The sequence below is a fragment of the Lithobates pipiens genome, unplaced genomic scaffold, assembly GCF_037356315.1.
Source record: "Lithobates pipiens isolate NorthernLeopardFrog02 unplaced genomic scaffold, aLitPip1_a1.2 Scaffold_8, whole genome shotgun sequence".
In the NCBI taxonomy this organism is placed as follows: Eukaryota; Metazoa; Chordata; class Amphibia; order Anura; family Ranidae; genus Lithobates; species Lithobates pipiens.
In genome coordinates this window covers 279,463,975-279,490,342 of record NW_027507903.1, presented here as the reverse complement: position 1 = coordinate 279,490,342, position 26,368 = coordinate 279,463,975, and the positions used below count along the sequence as shown (strand labels likewise).

General features: G+C 41.8%; 1 protein-coding gene across 1 annotated transcript in view; it reads right to left on the bottom strand.

Annotated features, from left to right (window-relative positions):
- ALDH1L2 (aldehyde dehydrogenase 1 family member L2) overlaps positions 1-26,368 on the bottom strand; it is a 111,942-nt gene that overhangs the window by 20,966 nt on the left and 64,608 nt on the right. The window contains exons 11-18 of the mRNA XM_077472100.1: positions 25,464-25,583; positions 23,619-23,746; positions 21,128-21,278; positions 18,210-18,280; positions 15,777-15,882; positions 14,983-15,070; positions 13,824-13,917; positions 13,113-13,212 (exon numbers count right to left, since the gene is read on the bottom strand). Of these exons, the coding sequence (XP_077328226.1) occupies positions 13,113-13,212; positions 13,824-13,917; positions 14,983-15,070; positions 15,777-15,882; positions 18,210-18,280; positions 21,128-21,278; positions 23,619-23,746; positions 25,464-25,583 (858 nt within the window). The remainder of the gene's footprint in view (positions 1-13,112; positions 13,213-13,823; positions 13,918-14,982; positions 15,071-15,776; positions 15,883-18,209; positions 18,281-21,127; positions 21,279-23,618; positions 23,747-25,463; positions 25,584-26,368) is intronic.

Below are 26,368 nucleotides of genomic sequence, written 5' to 3'. Positions count from 1 at the left end.
CGAGTCCTGCGGGAACGCATGGGAACGGCGTTCCCGTACTATTTCCACAACGGGAACGCCGTTCCCATTAGCCGACTGAGGCTATTCAGTGCGTAGCCGCCGCTCCTCTGCCGCCCGAGTGACTGGTTGCTAGGCTAGGGCCGCTCCGCGTCTAGCAACCGGTCACATGACGTCGGCCGTACACGTGGGCACGCACTGGAGTCAGCGCAGCCAGCGACGGACACATGATGCTGGGATCAGGACTGTCTCCTCCCTCCCCTCTACCCAGTGCCAGACAGTCCAGGCCTCCTGTTGCCACAGCCGCTGCACTGCTTCCAGTTTACCCGAGAAGTAAACCAGGTTAGTCACGAGTATATTAAGTTGCACTCTGCATTACTCCGCCAAAACTCTGCAATACCCAATACTCTGCATTACTCCACCAATACTCTGCATTACCCCACCAATACTCTGCATTACCCCACCAATACTCTGCATTACTCCACCAATACTCTGCATTACCCAATACTCTGCATTACCCAATACTCTCCATTACTCCACCAATACTCTGCATTACCCAATACTCTGCATTACCCCACCAATACTCTGCATTACTAAATACTCTGCATTACTCCACCAATACTCTGCATTACCCAATACTCTGCATTACTCCACCAATACTCTGCATTACCCAATACTCTGCATTACTCCACCAATACTCTGCATTACCCAATACTCTGCATTACCCCACCAATACTCTGCATTACCCCATACTCTGCATTACTCCACCAATACTCTGCATTACCCCACCAATACTCTGCATTACCCAATACTCTGCATTACCCCACCAATACTCTGCATTACTAAATACTCTGCATTACCCAATACTCTGCATTACTCCACCAATACTCTGCATTACTCCACCAATACTCTGCATTACCCAATACTCTGCATTACTCCACCAATACTCTGCAATACCCAATACTCTGCATTACCCCACCAATACTCTGCATTACCCAATACTCTGCATTACTCCACCAATACTCTGCATTACCCAATACTCTGCATTACTCCACCAATACTCTGCATTACCCAATACTCTGCATTACTCAATACTCTGCAATACCCCACCAATACTCTGCAATACCCCACCAATACTCTGCATTACTCCACCAATACTCTGCATTACCCCACCAATACTCTGCATTACTCCACCAATACTCTGCATTACTCCACCAATACTCTGCATTACCCCACCAATACTCTGCATTACTCCACCAATACTCTGCATTACCCCACCAATACTCTGCATTACCCAATACTCTGCATTACCCCACCAATACTCTGCATTACCCCATACTCTGCATTACTCCACCAATACTCTGCATTACCCCACCAATACTCTGCATTACCCAATACTCTGCATTACTCCACCAATACTCTGCATTACTCCACCAATACTCTGCATTACCCAATACTCTGCATTACTCCACCAATACTCTGCATTACCCCACCAATACTCTGCATTACCCAATACTCTGCATTACTCCACCAATACTCTGCATTACCCCACCAATACTCTGCATTACTCCACCAATACTCTGCATTACTCCACCAATACTCTGCATTACCCAATACTCTGCATTACTCCACCAATACTCTGCATTACCCCACCAATACTCTGCATTACTCCACCAATACTCTGCATTACTCCACCAATACTCTGCATTACTCCACCAATACTCTGCATTACCCAATACTCTGCATTACCCCACCAATACTCTGCATTACTCCACCAATACTTTGCATTACTCAATACTCTGCATTACCCCACCAATACTCTGCATTACTCCACCAATACTCTGCATTACCCCACCAATACTCTGCATTTCCCAATACTCTGCATTACTCCACCAATACTCTGCATTACCCAATACTCTGCATTACCCAATACTCTGCATTACCCAATACTCTGCATTTGTTAGGACCTGGGCTTGAACCTGGGACCTCTGGTGTGTCTGGTAGTGACTCTGCTTGCTGAGCCACCTGGAACGTTGAACAGCTCCTTGGACAATTCCTTTAGTGATCTTGTCTTGAATCTTGTTTGCCTTGAACCTTGAACCCTTTGCTCCTCCCATGAACTTCCTGATATAAGCCATGTCTCTGCACTTCCTCCTTGCCAGAATATTGTGCCTTTACCAGCCAATATCTTTTTTTTTTTTTTTTTTTTTTTTACCAGCCAATATCTTGCTTCTATCTCTCCTGCTGCCGACCGTATCCTCGCTACCTTTCGTTACCGACATTTGGCTTGCTCCTGGACTACGCTTCTGCTGAATCCCAACCTACAACTATTGGTTACCGACTTTTGGCTTGTTTCTCAACTACGCTTCTGCTTGATCTCTACCTGCTATATCTGCTACCAGACCCCCGGCTTGCTCACCTCCTGGTGGGGCTATCCTGAGGACCGCGACCTGGCACTAACACGCAGCCAAGCCCATCTCCACCTTTGGGAGCTCTGGTGAATACCGGTTAGTGCTTAGACCCCGCACCTCAGGTGAACCCGTGCCATCAGCCAGGGTGACCTGTGTGAATATCTGCTCTGCTGCTATAGCTACTGGTCTCTGAGCCTGACTCCAGATCGTGACAGAATATTCTAGCCAAAAACATGGAGGCCGTTGTAGCAGCTGCCGTGGCTCCTCTCAGGGTTCAAATCGCTGAGTTACAGGCATTTGGTGTTGACTACCAGGAAAAATTTTCTGAGTTACAAATTGAAGTGAAAGGTCTACAAGAGGAAATCCTTAATCTACACAAACAATTGCGGGATTTTCATGCCCGAGATACTGCTGCCATAGAGACTAATGCACGAATGCCCCTACCACTCAAGTTTAGCGGAGACCGCCGCCATTATAGAGGATTCCTTAATCAATGTCGTATATACTTTCAGATGCAACCTGCTGCATTCACTTCTGACAGGAAAAAGGTGCTGTTTATTATCAACCTCCTGAACTGAGGAAGCCTTAGCCTGGGCCTCCCCTTATGTGGAGAAAGATGATGTCATCCTGGATAATTTTGATTCTTTTGTGACTGCGATGAACCAAGTTTTCGATGATCCTAACCGCTCTGCTACTGCTGAGGCAAAATTGCACAATTTACGTTAGGGAAGACGCTCTGTTGCAGAGTACACAACTGAATTCCGACGTTGGATCTCAGATACCAATTGGAATCCAGCAGCACAGAAGAGTCAGTTCCGTCAAGGACTCTCGGAACAAGTAAAAGATGAGCTTGCCAGAGTAGAAAGTCCTGATGACCTTGAAGCTTTTATTAAATTATGTATTCGAATTGATCAGAGACTTACTGAAAGGAGAAAGGAGAGACTGGGAATCCTAGGCAGTAAGGGTGGCATGCGTTTTTCTACTACTCAGTATCCTCCTAAGGGTCCAAGAGTTTTTCCTGATTCTGACACTCCTGAACCTATGCAGGTGGATGCTATTAAAAGATCTATTACTACTCAGGAGAAAGAAAGACGACGTTCAGAAAACGTATGTCTTTATTGTGGAGACTCTGGACATTACGCAGTTAATTGTCCCAATAAATTTAAAAGAACAATTGCAGCAATGGATGTTACAGTATCTGAACAAATAAACTAAATTTCTCAGTCCATCTCTCCTTTGATTCAGGAAGCAAAGAAAGTTAATTCTTTATCAACTCATTTTGTCATCCCTATAAAGCTTATTGTTGAAAGCAATGAAATACCTTGCTCTGCTATGCTGGACTCAGGGGCTGGGGGAAACTTCATCGACATCGAATTTGCCCAAAGTAATAACATTCAAATAAGAAATAAACTTGCCCCAATTGATATGGAAACTGTGGATGGCTCACCTTTGACTTCAGGCCCTGTTACCCACGAGACAATCCCACTTAAACTCCTAATTGAAACTGACCATCAGGAGATTATCAGCTTTGAGCTGATTACATCACCCAAGTTCCCTATTATCCTGGGCATTCCTTGGTTCTCTATCCATAATCCCTCCATCAACTGGGAGACACGTTCTTTAAGCTTTACATCTGACCATTGCAAGAAACATTGCAAAGAATCTTATCAAATAAGCCCTCCACCAACCCAAGATTTACAAGCAGTTTTGGCAACTATCCAGTCATATGACAAGCTACCTCCACAATATCTTGAGTTTCGGGACGTTTGTGATAAAAAGAACGCAGATCAGCTGCCTCCTCATCGCTCTTATGATTGTCCCATTGAATTGCTTCCAGGGGCAGAAATACCATTTGGTCGCCTTTATTCTTTATCAGAACCTGAACTGAAAGTGCTCAGGGAGTGGATTAATGAGAATCTTGAGAAGGGTTTTATCAGACACTCAACCTCTCCTGCTGGCTCAGCCTTATTCTTCGTGACGAAAAAGGACTCCACCCTGCGTCCGTGTATTGACTACAGAGATTTAAATAAGATCACAATTAAGAATCGCTATCCACTCCCACTGATTCCAGAAATGCTTGAGAGACTCCGCTCTGCCAAGCTCTTTACCAAATTAGATTTACGGGGGGCATACAACCTTGTCCGCATTCGTTCCGGTGATGAATGGAAAACTGCTTTCAGAACCAGATATGGACATTTTGAGTCTTTGGTCATGCCCTTTGGGCTTTGCAATGCTCCTGCAACTTTTCAACATTTTATTAATGATGCTTTTCGAGATTTGCTTGATCAGTTTGTAATAGCATATTTGGATGACATTATCATTTTCTCTGATACTTTGGAAGAACACCGCAAGCATGTCTGTATTGTTTTCGAGAGATTAAGGCGAAATCAACTTTACATAAAATTAGAGAAATGCGAGTTTGAACAAACTCAGATCCAGTTCTTGGGATACATAATCTGTTCTGAAGGGGTAAGCATGGATCCCGATAAGATCAAAGCTGTGGTGGATTGGCCCGCTCCTAAGAATGTTAAAGAGATACAGCGATTTGTTGGATTTGCCAACTTTTACAGAAGATTTATAAGGAATTTCTCTAGGGTAATTGCTCCAATCACACAGTTGACAAAGAAAGGGGTGCCCTTTTTGTGGTCACCTGAGGCACAGGCTGCCTTTAGTAAACTGAAAACTCTCTTCACTTCTGCACCAATACTGGTACATCCAGATCCAGAACTACCTTTCATCGTAGAAGTTGATGCTTCTAATTCTGCTGTGGGAGCTATCCTTTCTCAGCGAATGGGAGAAAAAATGCAGCTTCATCCTTGTGCTTATTTCTCTCGACTGATGTCTTCAGCCGAGATGAATTATGACATTGGAAACAAGAAGCTGCTGGCAATTAAGGAAGCATTTTCTGAGTGGAGGCATCTGCTGGAAGGAGCTAAGCACCCTGTAACCGTTCTCACCGATCATAAAAATTTAGAATTTATTAGGTCTGCTAAAAGGTTGTCATCTAGACAAGCACGTTGGACCCTTTTCTTTTCCAGGTTTAATTTTGTTATTTCATACGGCCCTGGGTCAAGGAATGGTAAGGCTGATGCCCTATCACGGATGTTGTCTGGGCCTCTCCAGGAAAGCACCTCTGAATGTACTATCCTGCCTCAAAATAACTTTCTAGGAGCCATGAGTTCAAAGACATTTCTTAATCTTCTCAAGGAGGGGTATGAGAATGACCCACTTCTTAATAATCCTCCTAAGGACATTAACCTCAAGTACAACAATGGTTTTTGGACTCAAGCGCATTGCCTCTATGTACCTGAATCAGTTCGGGTAGAAGCCCTCAGGTTGGTACATGACTCTAAGCTTGCTGGTCATTTTGGGGTTTCTAAAACAGAAGAACTCTTATCACGTTCCTTTTGGTGGCCTGGGTACAAGAAAGATGTTAAGAGTTATGTGGCTTCATGTCTAACCTGTGCTCGCAATAAGACACCTCGATCTTCTCCTCTGGGGTTACTTCTACCACTACCTGTTCCATCAAGACCATGGGGGTCAATTTCTATGGACTTTGTGGTTCTATGGACTTTTGCTCAGCTTTGGGTGTAACAGTTAATCTGTCCTCGGCTTTTCATCCGCAGTCTAATGGTCAGACCGAGAGGACCAATCAAACTCTGGAGCAATACCTTCGATGCTTCGTGAGTTATCTTCAGGATGACTGGGTGGACTACCTTCCTACGGCAGAGTTTGCTTATAATAACTCTAAACATAGTTCCACATCCCAAAGCCCATTTTTCTTAAACACGGGGTATCATCCAGTTTTTATTCCTGATCTCCCCATCTCAACTTCAATTCCTGCTGTTACCAACAGACTAACTTCATTACATGAGATCCAGGAGAAATTGACTGATACATTGAAGGAGGCGCAGGAATATTACAAGAAGGCTGCTGACAGACATCGTAGGTCTATTCCCACTTTTCAAGTAGGTGAGAAAGTTTGGTTATCTACCAAAAATTTAAAAGTTCAAGTTCCATGTGCTAAGTTGGGTCAAAAGTTTATGGGACCTTTTGAGATTTCTGCTCAAATCAACCCGATCACTTTTCGCCTAAAACTTCCTGACAATATGAAGATTCACCCTGTGTTTCATATATCACTACTCAAACCATTTCATGAAAATACTTTTTCTGGAAGAATTCATCCTCCTCCCCCACCTGTCGAGGTACAGGGTGAAGAAGAATTTGTGGTGGGAAAAATTCTTGACTCCAGGATCTCTAGGAACAAATTGCAATATTTGGTTCAATGGGAAGGATATGGGCCAGAAGAAAATTCTTGGGAGCCTGAGGAGAATGTTCATGCCCCTAGATTAACAAGGGAATTCCACCAGAGGTTTCCTCAGAAACCTGGCCCTAAGACGTCCTGGGAGGAGGGGAGTACTGTTAGGACCTGGGCTTGAACCTGGGACCTCTGGTGTGTCTGGCAGTGACTCTGCTTGCTGAGCCACCTGGAATGCTGGACAACTCCTTGGACAGCTCCTTGGACAGCTCCTTGGACAATTCCTTTAGTGATCTTGTCTTGAATCTTGTTTGCCTTGAACCTTGAACCCTTTGCTCCTCCCATGAACTTCCTGATATAAGCCATGTCTCTGCACTTCCTCCTTGCCAGAATATTGTGCCTTTACCAGCCAATATCTTGCTTCTATCTCTCCTGCTGCCGACCGTATCCTCGCTACCTTTCGTTACCGACATTTGGCTTGCTCCTGGACTACGCTTCTGCTGAATCCCAACCTGCAACTATTGGTTACCGACTTTTGGCTTGTTTCTCAACTACGCTTCTGCTTGATCTCTACCTGCTATATCTGCTACCAGACCCCCGGCTTGCTCACCTCCTGGTGGGGCTATCCTGAGGACCGCGACCTGGCACTAACACGCAGCCAAGCCCATCTCCACCTTTGGGAGCTCTGGTGAATACCGGTTAGTGCTTAGACCCCGCACCTCAGGTGAACCCGTGCCATCAGCCAGGGTGACCTGTGTGAATATCTGCTCTGCTGCTATAGCTACTGGTCTCTGAGCCTGACTCCAGATCGTGACAGCATTACTCCACCAATACTCTGCATTACCCCACCAATACTCTGCATTACCCAATACTCTGCATTACTCCACCAGTACTCTGCAATACTCAGTACTCTGCATTACTCCACCAGTACTCTGCAATACTCAATACTCTGCATTACTCCACCAATACTCTGCATTACTCAATACTCTGCAATACCCCACCAATACTCTGCATTACTCCACCAATACTCTGCATTACTCCACCAATACTCTGCATTACTCCACCAATACTCTGCATTACTCCACCAATACTCTGCATTACCCCACCAATACTCTGCATTACCCCACCAATACTCTGCAATACTCAATACTCTGCATTACTCCACCAATACTCTGCATTACTCAATACTCTGCAATACCCCACCAATACTCTGCATTACTCCACCAATACTCTGCATTACCCCACCAATACTCTGCATTACCCCACCAATACTCTGCATTACCCCACCAATACTCTGCATTACTCCACCAATACTCTGCATTACCCAATACTCTGCATTACCCAATATTCTGCATTACCCAATACTCTGCATTACCCAATACTCTGCATTACCCCACCAATACTCTGCATTACCCCACCAATACTCTGCATTACCCCACCAATACTCTGCATTACTCCACCAATACTCGGCAATACCCTGCCAATACTCTGCAATACCCTGCCAATACTCTGCAATACCCTGCCAATACTCTGCATTACATACCCTGCCGATACTTACTCTGCAATACTTACCCTGCCAATACTCTGCAATACATACCCTGCCAATACTCTGCAATACATACCCTGCTGATACTCTGCAATACCCTGCCAATACTCTGCAATACATACCCTGCCGATACTTACTCTGCAATACTTAACCTGCCAAGACTCTGCAATACTTACCCTGCAATACCCAGCAATGCCCTGCCAATAATCTGCAATACCCAGCAATAATCTGCCATACCCTGCCAATACTCTGCAATACCCTGCCAATACTTATCCTGCCAATATTCTGCAATACCCTGTCAATACTTACCCTGCCAATACATATTCTGCTAATACCCAGCCATACCCATCCATGCTCAGCCAAAATATTATTGGGGGAGATGACGTGGATATTACAGTGGGGGAGATGTATATTGCAGTGGGGACTATATGGTGGTGACATTTTCACAGGTTTTTGCAAATTCAGTTATTATTTGCTGATCCAAAAAATGATCCGATCTGTGACTCTGATCCAAGGAATGATCCGATTCGTGAGTTTTTTGATCCGTTACCGATAATCTTGCACGGCAAGGGCAGCGTTATTCCAGTTTGTGGGATATTTTCTAATTTGCTGTATTTAAATTTGGAACAGGGTGTATTTGTGTTAGAAATTCCCTGCGAGGGAAAGATCATCACCCATTGTGTTGATTATTCTGTTTGACAAGTTAACTTATTTTGTTTTTGTAAACTGGCACTTTACAATAAATGTACTGTATTTTCTGTGAAATATATATGCATATGAGCGTACCTTTATTTATTTTTTGGTGGGGGAGTGGATCTTGGGTGGGAGTTCCCACACTTTTTTCCCCAGGACTTGACCCCTGGGTAAGGAACACAGGAAGGGGAGAGGATGGACAGATCATTCTGCAGGGCAGGGATGACGGTAACAGGTGGGACAGGATGGGGACCAGGACAGGGAAACAGGATCAGAAACACGGGTCACAGGTTCAGGGCACAGGAACAGGTTCAGAATCAGGATCAGATCACACAGCAGCAGGTCAGGGCGCAAGGAGAATACCAAGGCAAGCATGTAAGTGTTTGCCGGGTATTTATATGCCTGTAATTGGTCTCAAGTGACACCTGATTGCAAGAGGTGCTGACTGCTGCACACTACCAGGATCCATCCGCTGGTGGACGCCAGTACAGCGGCCCAATGATGACATAACACCAGCAGGGAAAGTCTCTCCTGACAGTTACAAACTGCCAGGAAATACCTGCTGGTGGACCTCAATACTGCACGCCAAATGATGGATCTTACCAGTGGACAGACCCTTTCCTGACAGGTCATCTTGGAGGTGTGTTTGTGGTCATTATCGTGTTGGAATACTGCCCTGAGATCATGCTCTGCTTCAGTATGTCACAGTACATGTTGGCATTCATAGTTCCCTCAATGAACTGTAGATCCCCTGTGCCGGCAGCACTCATGCAGCCCTAGACCATGACACTCCCACCACCATGCTTGACTGTAGGCAAGACACACTTGTCTTTGTACTCCTGACCTGGTTGCCGCCACACACACTTGACACCATCTGAACCAAATAAGTTTATCTTGGTCTCATCAGACCAAAGGACATGGTTCCAGTAATCCATGTCCTTAGTCTGCTTGTCCTCAGCAAACTGCGGGCTTTCTTGTGCAGCATCTTTACAAGAGGCTACCTTCTGGGATGACAGCCATGCAGACCAATTTGATGCAGTGTGCAGTGTATGGTCTGAGCACTGACAGGCTGCCCCCCCCCCACCCCTTTAACCTCTGAAACAATGCTGGCAGCACTTATACGTCTAGTTCCCAAAGGCAACCTCTGGCTATGACGCTGAGCATGTGTACTCGACTCCTTTGGTCGACCATGGCGAGGCCTGTTCTGAGTGGAACCTGTCCTGTTAAACCGCTGTATGGTCTTGGCCACCGTGCTGCAGCTCAGTTTCAGGGTCTTGGCAATCTTCTTATAGCCGAGGCCATCTTTATGTAGAGCAACAATTCTTTTTCCAGATCCTCCGAGAGTTCTTTGCCATGAGATGCCATTTTGAACTTCCAGTGACCAGTATGAGAGAGTAAGAGAGATAAAACCAAATTTAACACACCTGTGCCCCATTTACTGGCGAGACCTTGTAACAAATGCCAATTGGGCCCAATTTGGACATTTTCACTTAGAGGTGTACTCACTTTTGTTGCCAGCGGTTTAGACATTAATAGCTGTGTGTTGGGTTATTTTGAGGGGACAAAAAATGTTCACTGTTATACAAGCTGTACACTCACTACTTTACATTGTAGCAAAGTGTGAATCCTTCAGTGTTGTCACATGAAAAGATATAATAAAATATTTACAAAAATGTGAGGGGTGTACTCACTTTTGTGAGATACTGTATATATATATATATATATATATATATATATATATTAGGGCTGCAGAAATTAACGATTAATTCCTCGATTAATCGTAAATTTTTTTGATCGATCAAAATTCTTTTGATCGGTACTCACCTCTCCGCCGGCTTCTGGGTCTTCAGGGAGTTCCATCAAAGAAGGAAGGGTGGAGGAGTCTGGTGACGCCAATGTCCGTGACGTCACCGGACTCCTCCACCCTTCCACAGTCATTGACGGTGCCCACGCTGGACAATGGTAAAGTAATGGAATACAGCAGGTGCCTGACCGATCCAATCAAGGGCTGAATGGCTTTGACCGAGTGGGCGTGTCCACAAATTGCAGAGGTGTGGCTGCAAGCCGGTTTTGCGATTGGCCGGACACTCCCAATGCTGATGATATGTGACCCTTGCTGGGAATAAACAAGCATTGGAAGGCATTATGAAGGTGAGTGTGTTTTCTGTACTTGGCAGGTCAATTGTGGAGGAGGAATCATGGTGATTTAAAGTATATATACAGCTTGAATCTGTATTTTAGTTTTAGATTAGGTCATGCAGGAGAAAACACCTCTCGGTTTAGGCTTTGCCTTGTGCATTCCAGTGTGGAGCTTTCATTTCACTTCCTGTCCCAGAGACACAACGGGATATGAAATGGCATTCCCATTTTAGATGGTTGTCAACAGGACTGGTATACCCATTGGAGGCATTACCCAGATAGCAAGCAATTGAGCTGCAAGTTTAAAAATGTCTGGTTAAAGTGGAGGTCCACCGTAAAAACAAATTTAACATTAAAAGGCTCCTTAAAAAATGTTTAAAAAGTTTTTTTTTTTAAAGTGTTAAGTCATGGATTGTGGAAGCGAACTAGTGTCGGGTGATTGTATATAGTGTATACCACATTTACCACTGAGTAACGCAGAGTTGCAATGCAAGGAGTTCAGCTAAAAGTAGTTGGATATATATATATAGTATATATCACACAAAAAAATACATCATATGATACATATAGTAAAGTTCTGGCTATCCTTCACCTCATTTGAAATGTTTTCATTTTAAAGGAAATGAAAAACAAAATTAAGTTTTTAATTTTTTTTCATATAAATATTCAGCTGCCTAAAGGGACCCAGTGAGAAGAGAAGTATGGTAGGTGTTCTTGCTTGTTTGGTTCTTAAAGGGACAGGCTCTGGAATTGCCCTGCTGACCCTAACTCCACTAACTAGCAAGTCACTGACCTTATAAGCTGCAGCCATGGAAGTAAGATAAGCCCATGTCCTGCACGTGGGGAACATATGTACCATATAAATAGTTGCCATATCCTTGAATATGAAGGTTCTGGGTTGAAACTTACAATTTAATAAATTCAGTCACACAAATCATTACACCTATAAAAAAAACTGAAGCTTTTTTTAAATAAGTTGATCCAGAATATGAGTGAAACTCCTAAATACTACTCTCATATTAAATCTTAACAGCCATAATTACGGAAAACCACCTTGCTAGATCTGATGATAGTTAAGGCAAAAATCAGCTAGATCATGACAATGATAAACGTGCAACTATAATGCAAGTCCAAATACATTTTTCCACCATTATCCTCCTAACTTTTTTCCTCTACTCCGAATGACAAAACGTAAAGAACTCACCAATTTTAAACGACCACTGTATTCCTGTATTCCTGATCACAGTTCAACAGTTAAATGTTTCAAAACCCATGTTAACTTCTCTTTTGTGAAGATCTCAATACAAATTAATGAAAGAGAAAAGCCCCTTTCCTGCATGGATGTTCTAGCCCAGCAATTCACTAGGTACTAAATCAGGTTGATCTACCTTTAAATAAAAGTCAGAATGGAGTTTTCATATTTTGATATTCACAGGTTTCCAATACATATGTTTCTCTCAAAAATGGACTCCAAGTCTGTTAGTACCCATTGCTGCAGCCATAAAAAATGGTGATCCAACTTCCTTTCAGATATTTATAGGTCTCCCAGGATCTGACTGACCACTAGCTCACTGACATTGCCAGCTCTCAGCCGAGAGTTGGCTCTGTTTGTAGTAGAGGCACTGATAAGCTACCTTGCAAGAGGGTCACGTGAATACATATTAGCCAATCAGTGATTAGACAACAAATGGTTTACAATAAAGAAAAACATACAGAAAAGCTCAGGGGCAAAACAGCTCAATACAGCCAAAACACATAGAGGCCACCTGTGGGCTGATCATCATAACGTTATTGAACAGGGGATATTAGATAGGAGATGGAATATGCCATGAACCATAATGTACAAATGGTCACTTGAGTCACAAAAAAAAGCCACAAAATGGAAGCCTGACTGTCTATCCAATATGGTGGATCCAGATCCAAGCTACCATCATCCCAAACAAATAAGTATATGGTGGTATCACATAAATCCCCTGGGAGAGAGTGAAACAACTCTTCTATGTTTTGCAAATTTCTCAGCTAATTATCTGGAACAGGAACATAAGGTTTTATTAGTAAATCTTCTCACCATTCTTACAGCCTTGTCGAGATCACAGTCATTAAAAATGATTAGAGGAGATTTCCCACCAAGTTCCAGTGAAACCTTTTTTAGATTGCTGACAGCACAACTGTATGGATACAAAAGTAACTGTACATGAATACACAAATATATAACATATAAGTTGTGTAATAAAGGTTTTTAATAATCACTGATATACAAGACACTTAGTAGTAGTTTTTATTTACAGTATGGTTGGGTTACTCCTGTTAGCTCTGACCTCTGAGCTTACTATATGCTTACATTCCTTGTCTCCTGACACTGTTATTTGACGAAACTGGTTTTAACTCATTTCTAGCAAGAGATGAGGAGGCCCCACAATTAGAATAGTATATGTATGAGTGGAAGACAAAGACTTGTTGCATTCACCCAAGGCTTTTTCAAAGCGCCTGGGAAAAAAGAGCCTCCCCTTCCAGGAATTACAGATGAAACTACGGGCTCCCCTGTACTAGAATGATGCTGTAATTATGCATTTTATCATCTGTAATATATCTTTAAACCAAGCTAAGTATATTCCTTTTATATATTATTACTTTAGACTTTTTTGATTTATCGCACTATGCTCATACTGTATATATGAAAGATTAGGTAAAGGAACCTGTTCACAAGCTAATAATAGGTAATAAAGATTAAGCCTTTATTACAAGTTGTTTGTATGAAAAAAAACATTCACAAAAATACCTTTTCATGATCTGTTTGCCAATTGGTGTAGATCCAGTAAAGCCAAGTTTGCGAATATCTGGGTGCTCAGACAATCGCTGTCCTACCAAACCACCTATAATAAGAAAAATAAATGAATCTCTTAGTCAAAGAGTGGCTAATTCATTAAAATTATGTAAAATCAAAAAGCAGTACATGCATTTTGAATATTAAATACAGAGGTATGTCCTTAGCTCAGTGTTTCTCAACTCCAGTCCTCAAGGCACCCCAACAGGTCATGTTTTTAGAATTTCCCTCAGATGAACCAGCTGTGGTAGTTACTAAGGCAGTGTTTCTCAACTCCAGTCCTCAAGGCACCCCAACAGGTCATGTTTTCAGAATTTCCCTCAGATGAACCAGCTGTGGTAGTTACTAAGGCAGTGAAACTGATTAAATCACCTGTGCAAAATAATGGAAATCCTAAAAACCTGACCTGTTGGGGTGTTTTGAGGACTGGAGTTGAGAAACACTGCCTTAGCTAAGCAGCTTCGTTATTTATTCCATGCCGCTATTTAAATAGGTTTTCGCAATAGCTGGACTAGGTACACCAATAGCAAACTTTAACATGTACATTTAATTTCATGAGCTGTTTTCATCTTTTTAAACTGTCAACTGTCAGAAATCCTGCCATGAACATGAGATACAAAAAAAGGTCAAAACAGTATTTTTCGATAAAAACGTATAAGTTCATTATGACACAAAATATTTTATTAAACCAAATGTGATCTATTAAGAGTTTAGATCTAATTTAAGCTCCCAAAAAGTGTATACACTAAATGTGTAAAACAGTCTAAAAAAAAAAGCCTTGTGATCAGTGAAGAAACAATATGTCACAATACGTATGTACCAAGTGAACAAATAGGGAGTGCCATTTCTGTTTATATGTCACTTTTAAAAAAACGCTAGGCTATAAAAAATTCATAAAGATTGATTTTTCAAAATAGTCATGGTTCATTGGAGTAGGACCTGTTGAACTTGAAAACACTTTTTCGCATAATATCGAATATCGAATGTCTAATATTTTTTTTTTCGAGTAACATGACATCTCAGGGCTCTTTCTTGAATTTGAAATCATTTTATAAAAAAAAATAAAATAAAACGGAAAATAACAGGGTTATAAATTGAAATTTTAAAATATTACCTGACCCTGGCAGGATATTGATGACTCCTTTGGGTACACCTGCTTTTACAGACAACTCAGCAAATTTTAAAGCTGTAAGAGGAGTAACCTAAAAAAAACGTTAATATAAATGTCACAAGGACATAACCACAAAAAATAGATTATGCTGAAATGCGTGAAAACTATATTGTACTGTCTTTAAAGGGACGTTAGATCAGATCAGAATGTAGATAATTTGGAATCTCCCCAATTATGTCCACGTCATCTGTGCACTGAATTGTATTTTCCTTAACAATATGTGCAAACACATGTAATCTATTGCAGTAATCTCTTTATAGCTCTGGACTAAATCAAGACAAACAACAGGGATTGTCTGGAAAAATCTGCCTCTGTCAGCCAAATCCCCACTACCCCACATTTGGTTAATAAGGGGTGTCTACAACCCCAAATGCATTTATATTGCATTGTTATCACAACTTGAAAAAATCTGATAGGATATCGCAAACAAAGTGAGAGTATGAAAAGTCTGATATGCACCCCAAAATTTCATAGAAAACCTTCCCAGAACAACGTGGGCTATTAAAGGTCATGTATGTGTGATGGTCAGATGTCCATAAACACTTGGCTACATAGTGTGATATTTACAGAAAGCGACAAAGCGAACATATGTCACAGTGTTTATTTTAGCAATCAGTAGGCAGAAACTGCAACCTAGTGATGTAGGATGTAGCTGCCTAAAAAATATCCTCATCCAGCTGTTGGGATGCCAATGGTCATGTGTATTTGGAGAATTTTTATAAAAAAAAAAAATGTACCTGTGCAGGCTTCAAAACAAGTGTATTCCCTGCAGCCAGACATGCTGCACTCTTCCATGCGAGCATCATTAAGGGATAGTTCCAAGGAATAACAATGGCACAGACACTGTGGAAAGAACATAACTCATCTAGATTAGATGTTGAACCAAACCAGAGCTGAAAACCATCTTTCAGAAAGATGGAAATAGCGTTGATTCGTTTTAAATTGGTTAATGTTTAGAAATAACATATGTTCATAGGGTGATGTCAGAATGATCCTCTTGCTGGATCAGCATGGAACAGGATTACAATGAGCAGGTTACCTATAACATTAATCATTTACCGTGTCAGTGTTCAGCTCTGTTCTAAGCTTTGATCAGATTTCTTCATCCCTTAATTTTTAATAAGGGCTCATTTACACTTGCTTCGGCTTCAACACACATTAAGGGCTAGTTTACACTTGCTTCAAAACAAGGCTTCGGACACTCTTTGTTAAAATTCTCTGAACGCGTCAAAGACTGTCACTAAATAAAATGGTTAGCTTACTGTCCTGTTTGCACCTTGCTTTCGCTTTGCTTCGGCTTCACTTCAAAAATTATACCCCATGTAGCTTCAGTGGTGCTTCAAAGCGTCTTCAAAGCCTCCATAGAACTCTATTGCAAAGCTCGCTTGAAGCCCCACTGAAGCCCCACCGTAGCCTCACCAAAGTCTCATCGACGCTCCACTGAAGCCTCATCAAAGCCTCACAAAGCCTCACCGAAGCCGTACAAATCCTCACCAAAGCCTCATCAAAGCCCCACTAAAGCCCCAACAAAGCCTCAGCGAAGCCTCATTGAAGCACCAAACAAAAGCCTGTGTAAACAGAACTGTAAGCTAACCATTTTATTTAGTGACAGGGGCTTTGACTGACATTCTGAGAGCTTTATCAAAGCATGTCAATAGCCATGTTTTGAAGCAAGTGTAAACTAGCCCTTTTTATTATCAGGCATGCTGGATGTAGCGCTAAACAATCTTTAAGCAAGCTTTGTGATAACTAAAACTTAGTGGATATTTTTTTAAAGCTACATCCAGCACCACTGAAGGGTACTTAACCACTTGCCGCCTGCCATATAGCAGAATGACAGCGGCAAAGTGGTTGTGATATCCTTACCGGACATCATATGACGTGATCAAGATAACACAGCCGATGCGTGCCTGTGGGGGGACTCTGATCGTGTTTTGGAGCCTCTGACAGAGGCTTCTTATCACGTGATCGGCTGTGACCAATCACAGCTGATCATTGCGTGAACCAGGAAGGGCTGGCAAATGGCTTTCCCTGATTCATGCTGACAGGGAAAGCCAATCGGCGGCTCTCCCTGTCAGAAGGGGGTCTGTGCTGATAATCAGCACACTGATTATCAGCATAGCCCCCATCAAAAAGTGCCTATCAGCTGCCAATCAGTGCCCAATACCTGACAACCTGTCCCTGTGATAAACGCCTGTCAGTGCCCAGAAAAGAGCCAATCAGTGCCCACAACAGAGCCAATCAGTGCCCAAAAAAGTGCCAATTAGTGCCTCATCAGCAATGTTTGTCAGTGCCCCATCAAAGTGCCAATCAGTGCCACTCAGTAATGCCTGTCAATAGCTCCTCTTCAGTGCTGCCTATCCAGTGCCACCTATCAGTACCGCCTATCAGTGCCCATCAGTTTGTTTGTTTTTTAATTGTTGGTCTTTTTTCATTTATAGCGCAAAAATTAAAAACCACAGAGGTGATCAAATACCACCAAAAGAAAGCTCTATTTGTGGGAAGAAAATTATAAAAATGTAGTTTGGGTACAGTGTTGCATGACCACGCAATTGTCATTCAAAATGCGACAGCGCTGAAAGCTAAAAATTGTCCTGGTCAGGAAGGGGGGAAAGTGCCTGGTATGGAAGTGGTTAAAGGACATCAAGCAAGCTTGCCAAATGCTTCTCAAACTAGTGTTTAAAAGCCATATATGGAAATAGAAATATGGAAAATGTAATTACTGACTTGTATTTGAAGGTACAAATTTCAAGACTGGCTTCCCCTGTCATTCATTCACTACCTTGCACGTCATCGAACCAGAAGTATTTTTCACATCCCAACACTTCACTAGCTGTTTTGCTTTTTCCAGGTCAGTGACTCAGTAAGAAGTAAAGCCCCATACCAGATTTTCTGCTTATTTTTGTCTTCAGATTTACCAAAACCATGTAGTTCAAGGGCCTACCCGATTGCATAAAAATTGAAACTCCTAAGGTTTGACCTCATATTACATGGTTTTGGTAAATCTGAAGGAAAAAATCAGCAAAAAATCTGATAGTGTGTATGGGGCTTTAGTAAATGACAGCCGTGGAACATGTTCCTAGAACAGCAGTGACAGCTCCTATATTACTTCTCCCACAGGTTTCCTTTAGAGATGTGTACATATCATTAGTGCAGGTTTAAATACTCACCCTAGTGGCTCCTTTTTAGTAAATGTTAAATTTCGATTTGGACGTGCTTGGTTTATTGGAATTGTAGATCCCTAATAAAAAAATAAAAAAAACTTTTTTTAAAACGATTGTAATATTCACCAGAAATACATTTTCCTGTAGCGGCATGAAGCCCTGAATTAATATTTCCATGGATGAAATTAGTCAGGGTCCTAAATAAATAGCAGGCATACAGTATGTAACCTTTTGCAAGAGTGACATTTAAGAATAATAAAACAAGAAAAAATATATACAGACATACACCACTTTTAAGTACACAATGGGGTTTATTTACTCAAGCTGGAAAGTTCAAAATCAGGTTCACGTCTGTATAAATATACATACATTTATATACATATATGCTGTATATATATATATATATATATATATATATATATATATATATATATATATACACACACACATATATATATATATATATATATATATACACACACACATACACCATGTATATAGTTACCACAGAGGGTCCCTTCAACTCTGTTAAAGGAGGCCTCTTCTGCATCTTCCTTAGGCCAGCCATACAGGAAGCAAATTTATTTGTGTATGACTGGCATAGCGCTGACAGAGGAATCCCTCTTGCTGGGCCATTGTGTTTTCCTGGCATGGGGGGGGATGATTATTGCTAGTGGCTATAGCAGCCGCTAGCAATAATCACAGGTAAAACCCGGCATGCTGGTTGTACCCAAGTTACCTTATCTCTACTCTGGCACTCTGCAGGACCAGACTGTCAAAATGATAGCACTGTTCTGCAGATTACACTGGGCATGGCTCTCCTAGTGTGATCAGCAAAGCTCCACTGTCAGTGTGACATCAACTCCTAAATGCATCAGCTGTGCTAACAGCTCTGTTCTGCTCTTCTTTTGCTTATGAATGATGGTTGCAGCTGTGTTATTCATCCACAAAATACTACAAAAAAACAAAACAAAACAAAAAAAAAGTTTTAAATAAATGCAAAACCTCTTATTAGCGATTAGGCAACCATAATTACTGTAGCGTTAGAAACAACAGTAGTTTTCTTCCCTTGGCAGTATTCTTATATTTTTTGCCGATTTTTTAAACCTTTAAAAATTCCTTTTTTTTTGTTTTTTTGTAACACTGCATGGAAAAATTGTACCAGAAACATATTCTTAATGCCTTCATAAAAAGATTAAATGGTAGATATGTCGTAGCTATAGGCTTTAGTTTCCAGATAGAAGAACAAATATTGGTCATGATAATCTTAGAAAACCTGCCTGTTTCACTGTGTTCATTTTTAATAAATCATACAATTTTAAGCATGCTGAAACATCCCCCTCCCTTCTATCTTCTTCAGTTTTCAATTAACCAACAGAGGATAACCCTAGGACCGGCAGAGAGCAGCTCTCATTTACACACAATGTGCTGGCCTGGCCACTGCATATGTGAACATACAAGCTCTATTGGTCTCAGAAAGAGACATTTTCCATTTGGCATTTTCCCCTTAGGTGCTAGAAAATGTTTTGCACCTCTGTCTGTCAGGCACACTATATGGACATGCTTGTTCAAGATAATGACATCCCTGGAGCAGGAACCAATAAAAACAAGTCAACAAACAACCACTTATATTTCTATCCCTACAACTTCCTTTTAAGACAAGTTGTTTTGTATGCACTCTTTTACTGGCTTAATTTTTTTACTTATCCAATCAACCCTTTCACTGCGTTGAAGTGTTGAATTCCATTCTGCACTTCTCATAAGGAAACAAATACATTTTGCATTTTTTACACATCTGAATAATTGTACAATTTTGCTGTTACTCAATGTCTATTTATTAGTCTCATGATAGCATGATGTTGGTCTGTACCTCCTTTGGATCTGATGGCTGTGTCTGCTTTTTTTTTAAAATAAAAATGATTAAGGCCCCTTTCACATGGGTGCTCTGATCGGGTCAGTTTTTCAGGCAGAACTGATTGGATGCTCCATTCACTCCTATGGAGCAGCAGATGTCAGCAGTGACATGTCCGCTGATGGATGGAAACCCTATTTTCTGTACATCTGGAGCATCGGATCAGATAGGATCGGATGAAAACGAACAGGCGTTACGTTTTCATCCAATCTCCCCATAGAGGACAGTGGGGCTCTGAGAGGTCTGTCTCCGCACAGTGAGCGGAGACGTACCTATCATCCACCTGCTCAGCGGGGATCAGATCGATCCCCCTCTAAGCAAGTGGAATCTGTATTACGGACAAGCCCGTGTAAAAGGGCCCTAATAGTTTATTGTTTAAATAAAATGTATTAAAGGTGTAGTAAAGTCATTCTGTTTATCTTTTACCTAAAGTCTATAATAATGCTTACCTGTAGGTACTGTAAATCTCTCCTAAACATGTACCGTTTAGGAGGGATTTACTTCTGTATAATCCGGTGATATCAATGGCGCATGTGCCCTGAAGGAACAGCAGGGGTACGCTGTTCCTTCAGAGCTCCGTGCCGCAGCTTGGACTCCCATGTGTATGCGTTGGAGTGATGTCATTGCGGCTCGGCCAGATGGCCGAAGTCTGTGAACTCAGAAGAAAGACCGGGTGAAGATGGAAGCACTGTCAGCAGAGACAGTGTGGTGCTGGAGGGCTTCATTTTAAGGTATTTCATAATGTGCTAGTGTGCGGTGCATACTGTACCAGCACATTATAGCATTCCTGCAGGGAAAAAGTTTTTTCCCAGTTTACTACCACTTTATTCTTTAAAAAATTGTGAAAGTGAAAAAAACATGCACCTATCCTTTAAATGTGAATCTTTTACCAACAAATTATTACACTTTCACATGCACAGGCTAGACATCCCACAGGCTAGCCAAGTTTATTAAAGCAGTGTTAATACTGTAACTAAACAGAGTATAGGTAACCGAATAAGTATGTTCTTGCCTGAATTTTGTCGCACCATCCAGCGAAGTACCTGAAGGTCTGCACAGACATCCCCACGTGCGTTTTCAGTGCCAGTGTGTAGACAGCTCCTGAGTCTAATGCTTCAATAGTTGCCAGCTCTTCTTGATGTTCTTCCATAAGATCTGCAAGTCTTAAATGGAAGTTCCAGCTTATACCTTGCTGTTTGCAAACAGTAAAAAGGCCCCAGAACTACCATATTGTAATTGATGCTACTTAAAGAGGTCAGTAAATCTTTACTTGTATATCTCCAAAGCTTTGAGTGTCATTTCTCTCTGGTGCTCCCTTCCTCTGTCATCAGCATGAGTCACTTCTGACACGTTATCCCAACACCAGAGATAAAATAGTGAAGTGGAGTGAGCTCAGCACACAGCTTGTTTATTCACAACACAGCTCCGCATTGTTCCTTCATTCTGAAGGGAGGTGCGTTCTTTTCCTCCAATCAGCTCTCACACACTGTACAAGAGCTCTAACTGCTGCTCCCCTTACTCTGTGCTCTTGACAGATGTAGAAGGATTTTATCTAAATTCAGCACTTTTGAAGGGATGTAGAAAAGAGAAGACAGCAGGATTTGTTTCATCTCTGTGTATCATCTGAGACTATTCACTTCACTGGGTATATGGGAGTGTTTACAATCACTTTAATTAATTAAGTCAATTTGCAACAAAATATAAGATGCCTTGTACACCATTGACATTTTTGTTATTTTATCAGCTGCTTCTGCATTCCGATGAACTATTTCTCAACCCAGTTCCTTAATCAGAGTAGAAGTATGGGTTCTAAAGCAACAAAACTCATCACAGATTTTAAGGCCTGTAAAAGGTCATATGCCTGAGTATAGTAATAATAACAAATGAATTACCATCATCTGTGCAATTCTACATAACACTATACAAGAAAGGTGAGTGATCTTGTACAGTGCAGGTTTAATGCAAATGTGTTCATGTGTAATGAGGAGATTGATGTAAATGTGAAGAAAGACATTATTATAGTTACTGTTTGTTTATACTGTATAGTGACAACGTATTCCATAGAACTTTACAATTTTGGGAAAAAACAAGGTAAACAAGCACACGTTGTTGCTAGCATAGACAATGCAACAAATAGACTGGATGCTCTATGTGCTAGCACACACAATATGAAGTTGACAATCTAGCCATACACTGCACCAGTCATTGGATTCCTGCCAACACCACCTGGCCCGACAAACTTGATTGAAAAATTAAACATGCTACGATAAAAAGAATAATAATAATAAAAAAAAAAATAAAAAAATTAAAGATGCTAAGTGGAAAATCTGCAGCTGAGCAGTGACTGCATCCAATCAGATAGGGTAACTAGACAGCTGCAGGTGCTGTGGCTGTCTGACTTTAAGACCTCTTTCACACTGAGGGATTTTTGCAGGCGCTATAGCGTTAAAAATAGCGACTGCAATCTGCCCTCAAACAGCTGCTCCCTTGTTTCCAGTGTGAAAGCCCGAAGAAAAGTCCTGCCAGCAGCTTCTTTGGAGCGGTAAAGGAGTGGTGTGTTTACAGCTCCTCCACTGCTGCTCCCCATTGAAATCAATGGGGCAGCACGGCTATACCGCTGGGAAAATGCTGCCATTGCGCTGCATTGTGGCACATTGCAGGCAGTTTTAACCCTTTCTCGGCCGCTAGCTGGGGTTAAAATCTTCCGATATTGGCCGAAATGCGGCGCAAATCCGACGGTAAAACGCAGCTAAAAATAGCGCAGTTTTACCGCCGACGCTATGGGCGGCACAGTGCTAAAGGGGTCCTAGGCTGTTCACATCTCCGCGCTCCGAATCGCGGGCGGAATCGCTGCGATTCTGCCCACGATTCACAATAGCGACAAATCGCGGAACGCCCCTACGTTCCCCCATCAATTTCAATAGCACCCTGTACAAGGAGTGATTTTCCTGCGATTTGTCGGGCGACAACAGAATCCCGGGATGCCTGTCGCTGAAAAGAAGTACATGAGCTTCTTTTGGGAGCGACGGGCGTCCTGCAATTCTATTTGCACAATGTTACCGCAATTATCGTCCCCATACGCCAAGATGTCAACGGAGCCTTACTGTGGATGGGGGGAATCAAGTAACTTTTCATGTGATTTATAAAACATGAAACGTGTGTTTAAATCAGAATATCTGGTGAAAACCCAAACATACTTCAGGAGCACAAACTTCATGCATACAAGCAACAATGCTAAAAGCTTTTTTATCTTCTGCTCTCTATGGGCTCAGGTCTATCAATTTTAACTGATTCATGAAACCATATACAAAATGAATCCAAAACTTTTCAAGCTATATACTCAGCTCATAAAGCCTGAGTCAAGGATAATGGTATTTATTTTCAGCCATGTGATTGTAATTTTCAAATCTCACAATACTGTATTTTTTAAGATTATATAATGTACCTTGGTGTCTTGGCTTTACAAACTGGGCCTTATGCAGCATTTTGCATGCATGACTTACCTGTATAATATTCTCCCTCTGTCTCTTGCATTCATTTTTCCCCACTCTCCATTTTCAAAGGCATCTTTTGCTGCAGCCACAGCTTTATCTACATCAGCTACAGAGCAATATGAGACTTTGCATAGCACCTGCGGGCAAACATAATTCCAAATGTTATTTTTTCAAGTCGTAAACAAATATGCTATACTGCAATTTTCAAAATTCTTGGGGATTCCAGGGGAAAAATTGTCCCTCAAACCTTGCCTTTACCCAAAACCATTTTCCACATGAATGTGTAAAAACTCCATTTAAAATGACACAAATGTGAAAATGTTAACTTTAAATTGAGAAAAACACTGTTGCTTTATTTCAGTAATCTAATAAGCAACTCAAATCGAATACAATAAGCTTAAAGCATAACTAAAGCAAAACCTTTAATTACAATTTGGATATAGTGGAGAGGATTTAGAACACGTCAGTTTGTATTGCTCTATGTACCTCTCTTAGGGAGATTCACCCTCTATCTGTCCTGTTTACCATTAAGGATGAGCTCAAGCGTGTTCGTAAGTCCACGTGCCCGTGCCCGCCAGGAAGCTGACACTCTGCAGCTCTAATCACAGGCAGTGAGACATTTCCTGATCCGTGTCTGCACAGATCGAGAAACGTCTCACTGCCTATGATTAGCGCTGTGGAGTGTCAGCTTCCTGGCAGGCGCGGGCACGTGGACTTGCGAACATGCCTGAGCTCATCCTTATTTACCATTATCACCAAAAAAAGTAGAAGAAAACTCCAACCTTTGGGTTGTCACCAGAACAGGAACAGAGGGGAAATATTAAATGGCGATATTAGTTCTGGTTACCAAGTCACAATCAGGGATTCTTCACCTTTAAGGATGCCACCAACATCAACAAGTCAAATATCAGCATTCCCATGGCAGTGTTGCCAACCTACCAGATTGAAATTTACTTACACAACACCCGTATTTTACTGGTACAGCCAAGTTTTTACTGGCATTTCCAAAAGTTGCAAAATTACAGTTTTTAAGTGCAAATTTTAGAATGTAGGCTACAAACAAGTACAATATGCAGTTAGCAATGTGATTTAAGGTAGGTAATAAGGCAAAAAACATATTTCTTATTTAATTTCTGATATAAATAAGTAGCTCAGGGACAGGACTTGGGCAAGAAATTGTAATGGGTGGCACACACACATGAAATTGACTATCACAGTGACGCTGACAGCAGTGTGCAGCAGCACAGATGATGATGACACCTCACCCACATGACACATCCCCTCCTGAGTCACAGTGACAGTCTCTTTCCATGCCAGGTGGTCCCTTCAGTCCACTCCAGTCCAAAGAGCACTGACAGTCTCCCATCAAGTAGACCCACACATGAATCTCCGGCCACTTGCTTGGCTCCCTTGCACCATGACATCACACGACACACGCTCAGGCACCGAGCACCACAGCCATATTTTTTACTGGCAACCTTTTCCTGTCACTGGCATTTACTGGCAGGAGAAAAGTGCAGTTTTTTTACTGGCTGCCAGTAAAAATACTGACAGTTGGCAACACTGTCCCATGGAATCATAGGGATTATTAAATGCATGAAAAGTGTAATGTATTTATGCATGAAATACTGATGGCCTGTGTGTTTTGTCAAACTTTAAGGCCTGTGTAGGAAACTGCAATGTGTATGCAGTTTTCTAAGTGGAAAATTAAAAGGCATGGCATCAACACTGTGATGTGAACAAGACACATAGCTGGCGTGCATTTCTCATCAGTTTTCATGCATGTATGGTGTGAATGAGCCCTCACTTTAAATAGTGTCTATCTTTCCCATCTTATAAAGCAGTCACACTTACCGATCCATCGGTTGGATTAATAGTGTCATAGGTTTTCCCACTGTCAGCATCCGCAAACTGTCCATTTATAAAACATTGGTATGGCATCTTCACGGTCATGTTGTTCACATTTAATGTAGCCTGTCATTTAAAAACTATATGTTAATTATACAAGAAAGCTAGGTAAATTTACAAAGGGTCAATCAACAATAATATGTATTTGTAAGCAGCAATTTCTGTGCTTGTATTCTAAGCCCATGCATATACAGTATATTGCTAAAGCCAAAATACTTACAGTGACCGGACATGTTACAATCTGGTTGTACAATCATCTCTTTATTTCATTTTTCAAAACCTTTAGATAGGAGAGCAAACCTAAACAAGCCATTCATTTTGTATTCAACTGCACAGGCCCTTACACTACAAGGTAGTCCAAGAGAATGTACAGACTGTATAGTGCAGGTATGTCCAAAGTCCGGCCCCCCTTGCCAATTGTGCCCACGTTCCGGTTTCAAACGCCCCCACTGGTAATCTGACTATATATATCTTTTGTGGCCCCCAACGAATCCCAGAGCACCACGGGGGCCACAAAAGATATATACCCATATTTATTGGTGTATAACATGCACTTTTTCCATCTGAAAATCTGTGTAATCTACCACTGACAAGGCTGCAGATGAGCAAGGATGTGCAGGCTGCATTAATTTACAATGGCGAGGTTGCATTAATGGGCAATGGAGAGGCTGCTGATGGACACTGTGCTGGCTGCATTAATTGGCAATGTTGAAGCTGCATTAATGGGCAATGAGGATGCTGCATTAATTGGCAATGGTGTGGCTGCTGATGGGCAATGTGCAGGCTGCGTTAATTGGCAATGGGGAGGCTGCTGATGGGCAATGTGCAGGCTGCATTAATTGGCAATGGGT